The sequence below is a fragment of the Neolamprologus multifasciatus genome, chromosome 19 (assembly GCF_963576455.1).
Source record: "Neolamprologus multifasciatus chromosome 19, fNeoMul1.2, whole genome shotgun sequence".
NCBI classification, from domain to species: Eukaryota; Metazoa; Chordata; class Actinopteri; order Cichliformes; family Cichlidae; genus Neolamprologus; species Neolamprologus multifasciatus.
Genome location: NC_140457.1, coordinates 1,393,785 through 1,408,734, shown reverse-complemented (window position 1 = coordinate 1,408,734; position 14,950 = coordinate 1,393,785). Strand labels below are relative to the sequence as shown.

The 14,950-nt window shown below is 41.3% G+C and overlaps 2 protein-coding genes and 1 pseudogene across 3 annotated transcripts in view; all 3 read right to left on the bottom strand.

The window, feature by feature from the left end:
• Positions 1-14,950, bottom strand: part of LOC146495637 (interferon-inducible GTPase 5-like) — a 120,946-nt gene that overhangs the window by 8,390 nt on the left and 97,606 nt on the right. The window lies entirely within an intron of this gene.
• LOC146495633 (uncharacterized) overlaps positions 7,120-14,950 on the bottom strand; it is a 183,512-nt gene continuing 175,681 nt past the window's right edge. The window contains exon 11 of the mRNA XM_085144247.1: positions 7,120-7,744. Within this exon, the coding sequence (XP_085000373.1) occupies positions 7,735-7,744 (10 nt within the window). The 3' untranslated portion in view covers positions 7,120-7,734. The remainder of the gene's footprint in view (positions 7,745-14,950) is intronic.
• The window catches only part of LOC146495635 (interferon-induced very large GTPase 1-like), a 123,985-nt pseudogene continuing 116,154 nt past the window's right edge, over positions 7,120-14,950 (bottom strand). The window contains exons 7-9 of the transcript XR_014871080.1: positions 9,993-10,183; positions 9,147-9,717; positions 7,120-8,371 (exon numbers count right to left, since the gene is read on the bottom strand). The product of XR_014871080.1 is annotated as an interferon-induced very large GTPase 1-like (transcript). The remainder of the gene's footprint in view (positions 8,372-9,146; positions 9,718-9,992; positions 10,184-14,950) is intronic.

Below are 14,950 nucleotides of genomic sequence, written 5' to 3'. Positions count from 1 at the left end.
GCATTTCTGACATTTTCTCTCTTTATCAGCACAGGAACCACGACCTCTGACCCTCAGACTCATCTACATGCAACGAGCTAACTGCGCTAATGCACTAGTCCCCAACAATGTAATTGAGCATTGCTGGCACATCCAACATACTGTTTTACTTTAGTCCATGACGCGCTTACCTTCAGGGTCACATGAAGACCAAAATAGTTCCAAACGCCAGATCTGAATGAGGGTGGGGGAGGTTCAATTTGCCATGTTGCAACAAGCTTAGCTTCCGTCTCGCTAGCTTGTCCTGCGCTCAGTGAATCTGCGTTCGACTACTCCGCCTAGGCTGCATGTCGAGTGCAGATCCACCGAGCGCTCAACACAGACAGCATCGTCAGAAGGAAAGTTGATAAAATAAATTAAAAATGTTGTATTGTTCATACATATGCGTACCGAACCGAAAGCACTGTATCGAACGGTTCAATATCGATACGAGTATTGTTGCACCCCTACTATATATGTATATACATATATACTAGGGGTGCAACGATACACAAAATTCACGGTTCGGTTCGGTTCGATACTTTGGTGTCACGGTTCGATATTTTTTCGATACAAAAAAAATGTTCATGCCTTTTTATTAATTTGTCATTTATTAAATTTTCACGGCACATTCTGCACCACATCTCTGTGCGTTCATCATTTGTTTGAAGCCAGCTCACCTCCTGCAACCACTTTTCAGAGAATACGCCCTTCTTTTGTGGTTCGGACTCCTTCTGACATTTCTTTGGAGGTGGAGGAACATCACAGTAATTGCTTAAAGGAGCTTCTTCGACATCTTTAAGAGTTCTAAACAAATGTCTGTCCTCCTGAAAATCTTATGTACGCAAACACGCATTGCAACTTCTTATCTTGTGCCGGTTTTTATTTTGACAGCGAATGCGCACCTGCGGACCACTTATGTGCAGCCCTGGTTATTTAGCTCGTCATATTGCAGCCACAGAAATTCTTTTGTCCATGAAACCATAAAGCTGCACTTTCTTTTTTCCTTATAGTCTGATTTGTCATAACCTTTCCGTTTTGTGGTAAGCTTTTCTTTGGCTGTCACTTCTTCACCCTGACCTGTCTTATTTGGCTCAGCAGAACTAAAATATATATCCTGCTGCTTTTACACACGCACTAACATAACGCTCAGCGATTCTCTGCGCGATCAACCTCTCACATGTTTAAGCTGCGGGAGATTTCACTTGTCATGTTTGCATAGTAAGCTAACGATTGATAAGACGATGTCAGAGGAATTGGTGCGCAAATTATCATCACTCACCAATCAGTGCTGTCGCTCTCTATACACAGTTCACGCGATTGCAAAGTGAAAGCAAAAAACAAGCAAATTCAAACGCGATTTCAATATGTCACATATTGACAGTGGCCGATGCCAATGACATAATTACCCAGCTACATTTCCGAAAGAATGCAAAAGCATTGACATATATTTTTCCTTCCTACGATAGGCCGACGGGCAGGGCAGAGATAGATTTTGGTAGCCCGACTGGAAAAAAGCCCCAGGACGTCGGGCTAGCGATTTTGCGAGCCCTGTATCTGATTGAGGAATCACTCATCTTTGGAAAAGAGAGTTTATTATGGAGAAATGTCTCTTTCCAAAATAAAAGCTATACTATACGCTTCTTCTGGGCTATATTCTCAGCAGCATATTAAACATATCAGGTCCCCATAAGGAGAATCATGTGCTAACGGCTGTCTAAATGACTCGGGTAAAGTTTGTAGCATGCGTGCTTGTTGTTTTTCTCTGCTTCCACTTGTCTTTGCACGAGGATGATGTCGGAGTAAATGTGCAGTCATATTGGTTGTGTTCCCACTAGTGCTGTCAGCGTTAATCTGAAATGACATTAACGTCACAACACGGCAAATCTCCGTTAACGAGCTACCGCGGATCACCTCATGAGTGGGGCTGGAAGACGTCAACACATTAACGAGCTAACTGCGCTAACACACTAGTTCCCACCAATTGAGCATTGCTGGCACATCCAACATACTGTTTTACTTTAGTCCATGACGCGCTTACCTTCAGGGTCATACGTCACATGAAAACCAAAATAGTTCCAAACGCCAGATCTGAATGAGGGTGGGGGAGGTTCAATTTGCCATGTTGCAACTAGCCTAGCTTCTGTCTCGCTAGCTTGCCCTGTGCTCAGTGAATCTGTGTTCGACTACTCCGCCTAGGCTGCACTGTCGAGCGCAGATCCACTGAGCGCTCAACACAGACAGCATCATCAGAAGGAAAGTTGATAAAATAAATTAAAAATGTTGTATCGTTCGATACATATGCGTACCGAACCGAAAGCACTGTATCGAACGGTTCGATATCGATACGAGTATCGTTGCACCCCTAATATATACATATACATACACACATATACATATATATATAAAAAAAAAAACACCCAGCACGCCCCTGCGGGCGGTTTATCCTTCAAGCTCGGGTCCTCTACCAGAGGCCTGGGAGCTTGAGGGTCCTGCGCAGTATCTTAGCTGTTCCCAGGACTGCGCTCTTCTGGACAGAGATCTCCGATGTTATTCCCGGGATCTGCTGGAGCCACTCGCCTAGCTTGGGAGTCACTGCACCTAGTGCTCCGATTACCACGGGGACCACCGTTACCTTCACCCTCCACATCCTCTCCAGCTCTTCTCTGAGCCCTTGGTATTTCTCCAGCTTCTCGTGTTCCTTCTTCCTGATACTGCTGTCATTGGGAACCGCTACATCGATCGCTACGGCCGTCTTCTTCTGTTTGTCTACCACCACTATGATGTCCGGTTGGTTAGCCACCAACATTTTGTCCGTCTGTATCTGGAAGTCCCACAGGATCTTAGCTCGGTCATTCTCCACCACCCTTGGGGGCGTCTCCCATTTTGACCTCAGGACTTCCAGGTTATACTCGGCACAGATGTTCCTGTACACTATGCCGGCCACTTGGTTATGGCGTTCCATGTATGCCTTGCCTGCTAGCATCTTGCACCCTGCTGTTATGTGCTGGATTGTCTCTGGGGCATCTTTACACAGCCTGCACCTGGGGTCTTGCCTGGTGTGATAGACCCCAGCCTCTATGGATCTTGTACTCAGAGCTTGTTCTTGTGCTGCCATGATTAGTGCCTCTGTGCTATCTTTCAGTCCAGCTTTGTCCAGCCACTGGTAGGATTTCTGGATATCAGCCACCTCCTCTATCTGCCGGTGGTACATACCGTGCAGGGGCCTGTCCTTCCATGATGGTTCCTCGTCTCCCTCCTCATTCTTGGGTTTCTGCTGCCTGAGGTATTCACTGAGCACTCGGTCAGTTGGGGCCATCTTCGTGATGTATTCTTGGATGTTCGTTGTCTCATCCTGGACTGTGGTGCTGACACTCACCAGTCCCCGGCCCCCTTCCTTCCGCTTAGCGTACAGCCTCAGGGTGCTGGACTTGGGGTGAAACCCTCCATGCATGGTAAGGAGCTTTCTTGTCTTTATGTCAGTGGCTTCTATCTCCTCCTTTGGCCAGCCTATTACCCCAGCAGGGTACCTGATCACGGGCAGGGCGTAGGTGTTGATGGCCCGGATCTTGTTCTTACCGTTCAACTGACTCCTCAGGATTTGCCTGACCCTCTGCAGGTACTTGGTGGTTGCAGCTTTCCTAGCGGCCTCTTCGTGGTTCCCATTCGCCTGCGGGATCCCCAGGTACTTGTAACTGTCCTCTATGTCTGCAATGTTGCCTTCTGGTAGTTCAGTCCCCTCAGTTCTGACTACCTTCCCTCTCTTTGTTACCATCCGACTACACTTCTCCAGCCCGAACGACATTCCAATGTCATTGCTGTATAGCCTGGTAGTGTGGATCAGTGAATCGATGTCTCGTTCACTCTTGGCATACAGCTTGATGTCATCCATGTACAGGAGGTGGCTGACAACTGCTCCGTTCCGTAGTCGGTATCCGTAGCCAGTCTTGTTAATGATCTCACTGAGGGGGTAGAGGCCTATGCAGAACAGCAGTGGGGACAGAGCATCTCCTTGATAGATCCCGCACTTGATGGTGACTTGTGCTATGGGCTTGGAGTTGGCCTCTAGTGTTGTACGCCACATCCCCTCCCCATTGAGTTCCTGATGAAGGCTCTTAGGGTCCCATTGATCTTGTACAATTCTAGGCATTCCAGTATCCAGCTGTGGGGCATTGAGTCATAGGCCTTCTTGTAATCAATCCAGGCAGTGCACAGGTTGGTCAGTCATATGTATATATATGTATGTTTATATATATATATATATATATATATATATATTAGGGGTGCAACGATACTCGTATCGATATCGAACCGTTCGATACAGTGCTTTCGGTTCGGTACGCATATGTATCGAACGATACAACATTTTTAATTTATTTTATCAACTTTCCTTCTGATGATGCTGTCTGTGTTGAGCGCTCAGTGGATCTGCGCTCGACAGTGCAGCCTAGGCGGAGTAGTCGAACACAGATTCACTGAGCACAGGGCAAGCTAGCGAGACAGAAGCTAGGCTAGTTGCAACATGGCAAATTGAACCTCCCCCACCCTCATTCAGATCTGGCGTTTGGAACTATTTTGGTTTTCATGTGACGTATGACCCTGAAGGTAAGCGTGTCATGGACAAAAGTAAAACAGTATGTTGGATGTGCCAGCAATGCTCAATTGGTGGGAACTAGTGTGTTAGCGCAGTTAGCTCGTTAATGTGTTGACGTCTTCCAGCCCCACTCATGAGGTGATCCGCGGTAGCTCGTTAACGGAGATTTGCCGTGTTGTGACGTTAATGTCATTTCAGATTAACGCTGACAGCACTAGTGGGAACACAACCAATATGACTGCACATTTACTCCGACATCATCCTCGTGCAAAGACAAGTGGAAGCAGAGAAAAACAACAAGCACGCATGCTACAAACTTTACCCGAGTCATTTAGACAGCCGTTAGCACATGATTCTCCTTATGGGGACCTGATATGTTTAATATGCTGCTGAGAATATAGCCCAGAAGAAGCGTATAGTATAGCTTTTATTTTGGAAAGAGACATTTCTCCATAATAAACTCTCTTTTCCAAAGATGAGTGATTCCTCAATCAGATACAGGGCTCGCAAAATCGCTAGCCCGACGTCCTGGGGCTTTTTTCCAGTCGGGCTACCAAAATCTATCTCTGCCCTGCCCGTCGGCCTATCGTAGGAAGGAAAAATATATGTCAATGCTTTTGCATTCTTTCGGAAATGTAGCTGGGTAATTATGTCATTGGCATCGGCCACTGTCAATATGTGACATATTGAAATCGCGTTTGAATTTGCTTGTTTTTTGCTTTCACTTTGCAATCGCGTGAACTGTGTATAGAGAGCGACAGCACTGATTGGTGAGTGATGATAATTTGCGCACCAATTCCTCTGACATCGTCTTATCAATCGTTAGCTTACTATGCAAACATGACAAGTGAAATCTCCCGCAGCTTAAACATGTGAGAGGTTGATCGCGCAGAGAATCGCTGAGCGTTATGTTAGTGCGTGTGTAAAAGCAGCAGGATATATATTTTAGTTCTGCTGAGCCAAATAAGACAGGTCAGGGTGAAGAAGTGACAGCCAAAGAAAAGCTTACCACAAAACGGAAAGGTTATGACAAATCAGACTATAAGGAAAAAAGAAAGTGCAGCTTTATGGTTTCATGGACAAAAGAATTTCTGTGGCTGCAATATGACGAGCTAAATAACCAGGGCTGCACATAAGTGGTCCGCAGGTGCGCATTCGCTGTCAAAATAAAAACCGGCACAAGATAAGAAGTTGCAATGCGTGTTTGCGTACATAAGATTTTCAGGAGGACAGACATTTGTTTAGAACTCTTAAAGATGTCGAAGAAGCTCCTTTAAGCAATTACTGTGATGTTCCTCCACCTCCAAAGAAATGTCAGAAGGAGTCCGAACCACAAAAGAAGGGCGTATTCTCTGAAAAGTGGTTGCAGGAGGTGAGCTGGCTTCAAACAAATGATGAACGCACAGAGATGTGGTGCAGAATGTGCCGTGAAAATTTAATAAATGACAAATTAATAAAAAGGCATGAACATTTTTTTTGTATCGAAAAAAATATCGAACCGTGACACCAAAGTATCGAACCGAACCGAACCGTGAATTTTGTGTATCGTTGCACCCCTAATATATATATATATATATATATATATATATATATCAACAAGACAGCATACATCACTGTTACAACAGCGTTTGTTTTCATTCAAAGGCTTTATGGTTTGTCCTATAATACCTGGTGGGCCGGTCTCTAGTCAAAATGACCGGGCCGATTTATTTGTCCCAGTCCAGCCCTGTTTTCTGGAAATCAGTCTTTTACAGCACTGTGTAGTGTTGTAATTCAACAATATTGGAGGGTTTTTGAGGATGAACCACCTTTCTATGTCAGAAAGGTGGAAAAACAGTCCAGGTGGCCAACCACTGGTCCGGCAGGTAACAAAGTAACTAAATACACTCTGCATAAAGATTGTAAAAGAACATTTTTGATATTAAGATGATGAAAACTGTAAAGACTTCAGATTTTATTGCAGTTTAGCCAAACCTAAAAATGGTTTAGATTGTTGGAGTGTCTTTTGCAAAGGTGACTGTGTTATGAAAAACTGTTTGGAGAAGTGCAGGAAGAGTGGTGAGAATTATTTTTCTGCTGTGAGAAATGAGCCAAAGTGATTAAGAAAAAGTGAAAGCATCTCATTTTTAAAGTGAACACAAAGCACTGTCAGATTCTTTTAGAGTCTTCTTAAAAAGACTAAAACTGATAATTAAATATCAAAAATATCAAATAACAGAATAAACTCAGCAATTATTATCCTGGAACAGGACACAGTCTGAGGTCCAAATGTTTTAGATCTCAGTGATATTGTTTCACATTTTTATGCAAACCAAAGAATGAGAATTTAGAAACATTAGTTGTTGTAGTTGTGACAGACTGCAGATTCATGAATTTTCACTAATTTGCTCAAAGACTGTTCAGAGCTAACACTGTGTCCAACTCACCAATGCTGAGAGAGCTGAATAACTCTCTATGTTAAAATATATTTCATTTAAAACACTTCTTAAATAAAGACATAAATGGTAAAAATGTTTATCAAGAACAATTTATTAATGAAAAGCAGGAATAACGTTGATAAACATTTGGATTCATATCTGTATTATTTGTGTGGTAGTTCCTCACTGTGACCACTGGAGGGCAGTGAACTCTCATCACAATCTACAGTCAACAGGACAAAAACACCACAGAGGTGTGTTTCTGTTCTACAAACCTCTGTTCATCATCAAACACTCTGCATTAAAAGTATTTATTATGCTGTAAGCTACAATATGATAACAAAAAGAGTTTAATCACAAAGTGAATCAAACAGAAGAAATTCAGAGATAATGTTTCAGGAGTAACTATCACATCACCTGATCTGTAAACGGTGATGACATCACCACGTCACACAAAGGATTAAAAAAACTTCAGTAGCTCTTCTAGCAGGTTTTATCTGAATAATAACATCACATTTGTTCCTGTATTGATGTGATGAGAAGAAATGAGACCTGCTGAGGCCTCCGATACATTTATCAGCTATAGTAGGATAATGGCTCAAATATGCAGCTGCAACATGATTTGTTTCAGTATATTTATATTTAATGATTTAAACTAATTTCATTTAAACTCTTTTAAGTTTCAATCATCTCTTACTTTCAAATTCACACTGATGTGTTCAGACTAAAGCTCTTTCAAACACCCTGTGAGCATCTTCAGCGAGCTGGTCGAGGAACAAATTCAGAATTTTGTAAGTTGTGGTGAAAGAGAGACCCATGGCTATTGGGATTCCAATAAATGGAATCCATCTGGATGCTTCCTCTGCTACAATTAATGCAGCTACGGACCCAAGTTGGGCTATCACCCTCAAGAGGAGCCCTGTAGTTATTTCTACTGCAGCCAGTGGTGAAATGATGACAACACACAGATCATCGTAGGACACACCTGTTCTGGCAGAAAGTCTCTGCAGAGACGGGACATCGAGACCAAACGCGAAAACATAATCTGTGACAGCACCAACCAGCACAGCAGCATCAACAGCAATAGAAAGACCAGGAACTGGAACAGCTGCTCCAGCTGCAGACAGAGTAGCCCAGTATTTTATTTTGGACTTCAGAGCTTCTTTCTTCTTCCTGATGATCTCTGGGTTGATGTTGGGCATGGCACACAGCAGAGCATCTCTCTTGTGTGCAGGAAGGTCTCTGTCTAAGGTCTGCTGTAAGAGAGGGAAGTCGTACAGGTGGAGCTCAAAGTTGGACACCAGGAAGACCTGTGGAGACTTGATGCCTAATCCTCTGAGTCCTGTGTCACAGAAGAAACACACAGTGTGAAGATTAAGTATGAAATAATAAATGATCTAAAACTAGGCTTTCCTATCAGTGGATTCATTGACTCCTCTGACTCCACAGAGTTATGAAGGATTATAGTTTAGTTGTGTATAGTTTAGAATAATCTTGGATCCTATCTGCTGCTGGGAATCATGGGAATGATTAGAGTGTTTTTAATGTAAGATTAATATGAAGAGAAACTGCAGCCCAGAGAGTCTGAACAATACCAAACAAACATCGAGATTAACAGCAGCAGGCAGCTGTTCTTCAAGAAACATCAAACAACTAAAGTATGTTTGTTGATGGAGACAAACACTGGAGAGAAAACTGATTATATGTTTATACATTGTTGACCCAATAAATGAATTTGATTGATAATTTTATCTTGTCAGTCAAAAATGAACAAATAAATTAAAAATCTGTTCTAATCCTAAATCTTGGTATCAGCCTGAGAGAGACAGTAGCAGTTTAATGAGTGATCAGTGTTATAAAGTTCAGCTGTCCAATAAAAGCCTGACCTCTCCAGCAGCTGCAGGAGGACAGATCTAAATAACTTTATACACTTGAAACATCAAATAAAGTTCATACAGCTTCTCTCAGTGATCACTGATAATCAAAGTAACTTGTCATTTTTCTGAGTATGTGATGATGTAAACAACAGAAAATAAAGGTTATTACATTCACACATTATTAAAGAATACATCCAGAAATTCATCTCACACTGGGATAAATGATCACTGAACACTCACCGTTAACACAGTCGTCTCTGATCTTTGTCAGAGTCCTCTCTTCACTGAAGTCTCTCTTTCTTCTCTCAGCCTTTATATCGTTGTCGATCTTTGATCGAACAAAGTAGAACTTTTTCTTCATCCTGTGAACCTCCTGAGCCAGTTTCACGTCATTTTCCGTGAAGCGAGTGTCTGAGATGATGATGAAGAAGTCAAACTTCTCAAATCCAACAAGCTCCAGGTACTTATCAGCAGGAAACTTGGTGCTGCCGATTCCAGGAAGATCCCATAAAGTAACATTGGGATACTTTGGATGGGGGTACGGTGTGACCTTCATGGTGGTTTCTGTAACACCAGTAGGAGCAGCTCCCTCCTCATCATCACATAGTCCTCTGAGGGCGTTAACAAAGGTGGATTTACCAGAACCAGATTCTCCTGTGATGGCGATATTTAGTCTGATGTTTTTCTCCTTCATCATTAACTCTTTGATCTTTGCAGCAGCTGCTCGTTGGTCATTCTTCATCAGAGCTTCATTAATTTCTTCTTTAAGTAATGCAAATCCAAACTGGTCGTCTGTGCTTGTACTTAAAGACTGAAACAGCAAAAGAGGACAAAATTTACTTTTGCGATTTTAGAGGCATGAAATGTAACTATCACAATCTAACATTATACACACAACTGGCCTAAAATGCAACAATTAAATAATTACACAAACAAAAATAAAATACCTTAAATACAAGCTGGAGCCAAATTATGGAGATTTTCTCAGTTCTCCTTCCTCAGGATTTACTAAGGTAAGCAGCAGCCAGGTGCTGCTAACTGATCAACAGGACAATGATCCTAAACACAGCAGCAATACAATCTTACCTTGAAAGCTTCTTTCTTCTTGCTGATGATCTTCAGGTTGAAACTGGGTGTAGCAAACAGCAGAGCATCTCTCTGGTGTTCAGGGAGCTCTCTCTCTAAGGTCTCATGTAAGAGAGAGAAGTCGTACAAGCTGAGCTCAAAGCTGGACACCAGGAAGACCTGTGGAGACTCGATGCCCAGTCCTCTGAGTCCTGTGTCACAGAAGGAAAACATGTTGTGACGATCACAAAAAGAAAATATAAAATGCTAGCTGTTCTTATTATTAGTTACAGAGAATTATCAGTTGATTCAGCTTCAGTTTCCTGCAACCCTGTGGAACTGCATAGTGAGTTTCAGGTTATTGTTTTGTCACAACATGCTGTTTGAATTCAGTCATTCTGTTTCCTTCAAACAGGTGTTCTCTCTCTCTGTATGCCAAGAGTGAACGAGACATCGATTTTATATATATAATTTTTTTCCCCCCCATTTTATCAGGTTTATTTGTAAAACTCATAGTTTTGGTTTTTATTAAACGTAAAAATTTCTCTTGTTAAATTGCAATCTGGTATCCTATACCTGAGTCAAAAAAACATATCCAATAATGATTTCATACATTAATTGGCAGTATGAAGAACTCAGATGATCATGTCCCAACAGGTTTATTTTGTTCATAACCAAAGGTAATGAATCTCAGAACAATTATGCATAATTAGTTGTAATAAAACATGGATTTTTTTTTTGTGCTTTTTTTTTAAATCCTCATGTTTTGCTAAGAAACTATGAAATGGAGGGGCATGGAGATCGTTTTTGGATTCTTAAAAAAAAACCCATAACATTTAACAAAAATATCCCATGCTGCTGATTTTTTTTCAGACTTATGTTATTTTGCACCTGAATGAGGTCGCTCACCTTGAATGCAGTTGTCTCTGATTTTTGTCAGAGTCCTCTTTTCACTGAAGTCACTCTTTGTTCTCTCAGCATTTATATCATCATCAATCTTTGAGCGAACGAAGTAGAACTTTTTCTTCATCTTCTGAATCTCCTGAGCCAGTTTCACGTCATTTTCTCTGAAGCGATCAGCTGAGATGATGATGAAGAAGTCAAACTTCTCAAATCCAACAAGCTTCAGGTACTTATCAGCTGAAAACTTGGTGGTGTTGATTCCAGGAAGATCCCATAAAGTAACATTACGATACTCTGGATGGGGGTACGCTGTGACCTCTGAGGTGGTTTCTACAATGCCGGTCGGAGCAGCTCCCTCACCTTCGTCACTGATGCCTCTGAAGGCATTTACAAAGCTGGATTTACCAGCCCCAGATTCTCCAGTGATGGCGATATTTAGTGTGATGTCGTCCATCCTCAGTGGCTCCTTGACTATTCAGGCAGCTGATGGTTTGTGATGGAGTTGTAGAGCTTTACTTTCTATTGTAACTGATTTGCAGTTTGAACAGCCACCCTGATCCTCGATAACTGCAGTAAGAGAGATGTAGAAAGTTATTACACAATTGGAAAAATAATAATACCTATTTTTTTTATTTCAGTTAACATACAAAACTGTATGATGTTAAGGGCATTTCAGTGTATTGAAATGGCCTTAATACATTTCAATACACTGAAAATTTAAAGTTCTTAACATTTTAGCTCTTGAAATTTCCCTGCAGGTTGACTGCCATAATACCCGAGGAGCTATGAAGACAACAAAGAAGTGTCACTGCTGGAGCTGTTGCAGTGATCACAGGTAATGTGAGGTCTTTGGACAATACAATGGAGGAGCTTACTGAGCTGATTAATCCCAAGCGGGAGCACAGAGGTTACATTCTCAGTAATCAACTGTAGGAGTTGTCCAATCAAATAAATATACCTAAGTGAGATGGAATAATATAGCAGTGTTAGCTTTTTATACCTAGTCTTGTTACAGCTACACAAGGCAGTTCATTTTTAACAGCGGTGCCGTGTGGATGCACCTGCAGGGCATCCACGATCACACCCCCCTCTGTTAACACACAGGGAATCGGTGAAAAGTCTGTTTTGAAAATACAAGTACTAGAAAGTACAGATACTTTGACCAAAAACGTTAGAGCACTTGATAAATCGAGAAGCTATTTGAAGTTTAAACATTATAGCCTAAAAATATTGCAAAATTTTATTTTGTGATCCAGAAAGAGTAATATTTTAAATTCCGCCACTCCCCGTTCCTCCGCAACTGCCTCATTTGAGTTTTGCACAAAATGCATTCTGGGATATTTGCCTGGGTTTGGCTACAGTAGCTAGTGGGCTGATTGAAGACCAAAACAACCAAACCATTCAAATTACAGACTGATCATTTCTTTGATAGTGGGCAAACTTACTAAATAACCTGGGATTCTAATAAGTTTTTTTCTGACTGTATTAATAATGTAAGCCATTCTCTGTTCTTCAGAATATAATATGATCGGATGCACTGAAACAGACGGGGGGAGGAAGTCATTCAGCAACCTCACTTGCTGAATGAGCAATTATACTGCATTCAGCAGTTAAATAACCTTTAACATCAGAGTTGTAAGTCTGAGTGTTGAGAGAGCTGCAGGCTCACATTTCCATGGCTTATCTCACTGATATATATTATATATATATATAATGAATGAATACGTGAGTGTTTGCTGTATCAGGCACATCTTCTCAGACACTATATTACAGTATTATTGGACACTAACAGATACCCAAAGAAAACACAATTAGAAAATCTGTTCCAGCAGGTGAAAATAATTACAGCATCCTCATTTTAAGGACTTTGTTATTTCTGATAGAACTTCCTGATTTCCCAGCAGGCCTCTACAGTTCTGTTTGTATTTACTATTAGGATATAATGAGTTTCAGCCTTTTTGAGCTTCATTCCTGCTTTGATTTCCCTGCTTGTCTTTCTAGGACTCACAGACACTGCCGTTTGTTAGCATTTGTCTTTTGTCTGGTTGGTTCTGCAGCACCTGCTTGTTTGTGTTGAACTAGAAGCCCCATAGGTGCTCAGCCCTGTTGTCCTCATCCACCTTTGTTGAGTCTCCCATCAGGACTTGGGTGCTTCCAGTCCATATGTGACACAGATGTTCTTCTACACTATCCCAGCCACTTGGTGGTGCCTCTCAGTGTACGCTGTCCTAGCTTGCATTTTACATCCTGTTTATTTGTCCTGGATAGTCTCCAGGGCACCTTTGCATCTTTGGTCCTGGTGTTCTAATCATTTTACAAATGATACACGCGCAAGACTCTCCAAACATCACAAACTCTTTTTAGAGTCCTGGGCCTGATTAAAAGTGAGTGGAGTAATTATAGTATGCAAGGTTTACAGCTACAGTTACTTGTATACATTTTGTAGGTAGCTAGACTGCTTTTCTATCATGTCAGTTCCTGAGGTAAGTGCATTAGATCCTCATTGTCTGAGTAAACATAGTAACAACAGCTGTGAGTTCCTTTGACATGTGTACTGGACTCTGAAACCTTGTTTGAAACCCTGAATAGGATTTTTGGTTCATCACATTTCATTGAGTGATTTTGCTAGTCCACAATTGTGCTGGAAGTACGTAGAGAATGAGGTTGTTTTTTTCCCCCCCAGAGCTAAAATGTTCACTGTGAGGACTGAAAACTGTTCCAGTCATTCTGTGAGATGTACTGTAATAACCCTATTTTGAAATTTTCGAAAATGGTATTGTTGGAGGTGCATAAGAAATATAAACTTGTGCCACATGTACAGAAGTATGCCCCCTTGTGGTATAATCCTAAAATTAAAATTGGTAAGCAGACTGTTTACTGGACACAATGGCTGAGAAGAGGTATCAGAACTGTTAGTGACCAATTTGAAGGGGGAGTTTTCATGTCGTATGAGGATATTAAAAATAAGTTTTGTTTAGAGGGTAGCAGTCATTTCTGGAAGTATTTGCAAATAAGAAACTGTTTAAAAGGAGGAGTTACAATAACATGTGAAAGTAACCTGATAGAGAATTTTATGCTACTATCCCCATTTCTGTGCACAGCTGCGAAATGGTATAATATTTGCCCATGGATTAAAAATAATATAAATAAGAGCCTGAAAAAAGCATGGGAAAGGGATCTAGGGCGTACAATGGATGAAGGTACATGGGATTCTATATTGTCGAACAATGGATTATACATTAGGGAAGCCAGGGGGAAATTTATTCAATACAAAATTCTTAACAGATACTATTATACTCCTTCAAGGCTGTATGAATGGGGATTGGTAGAGATGACTTGTGTTGGAAATGCCAACAAGCCAAAGGTACTCTGATACACGCCCTCTGGGAATGCCCGCTGGTTTTTCCAGTTTGGAACACTGCACTGAATTATTTGCAGGGGTGGACACTTTGTAACCTACCCAGATCACCTAAATTATGTTTACTAGGAGACAAAGGAGAGGTGCCGCAATTAAATAAACACCAGTTTAGAGTGTTAAGTACTGCATTGGTAACATGTGCCCGTGTCATTTTGGAACACTGGAAGGACTCCCATACTCCAACGCTTAAAATGTGGAAAGAAAGAATGATTGGGAATGTTGCGTGCGAAAAGATGCTGGGAAAAATACATCATGTGACGGAAGCTGCGCTGGAACAGTGGGACAATTTTTGCACCTACATGTCTACCTGACTTGGACATTTGAGCTTAATACAACATATGTTAAAACCTCACTGTTTTGTTTTGTTTTCTTTTTTTCTTTTCTTTATTTTTTTGTTTGTTTGCTTCTTGCTTTTGGTTGCTGCATCTTTGTATTTGCTGTTATAAAATGCAAAATCTAATAAATACTTGAATTATATAAAAGATGCTGCAGTGATGTGAACTGAAGCTTCACAACCTCTAAGAGGCCCTTTGTCATCCTAACTCAAACCCAGCAAACTCAAAGATCAGGAAAGGAGTAAAGGAATAAAGGTCAGACACAAATACTTTTAATCACCTTTCTTCACTGTGAGTACTGAAAACTGTTCCAGTCATTCTGT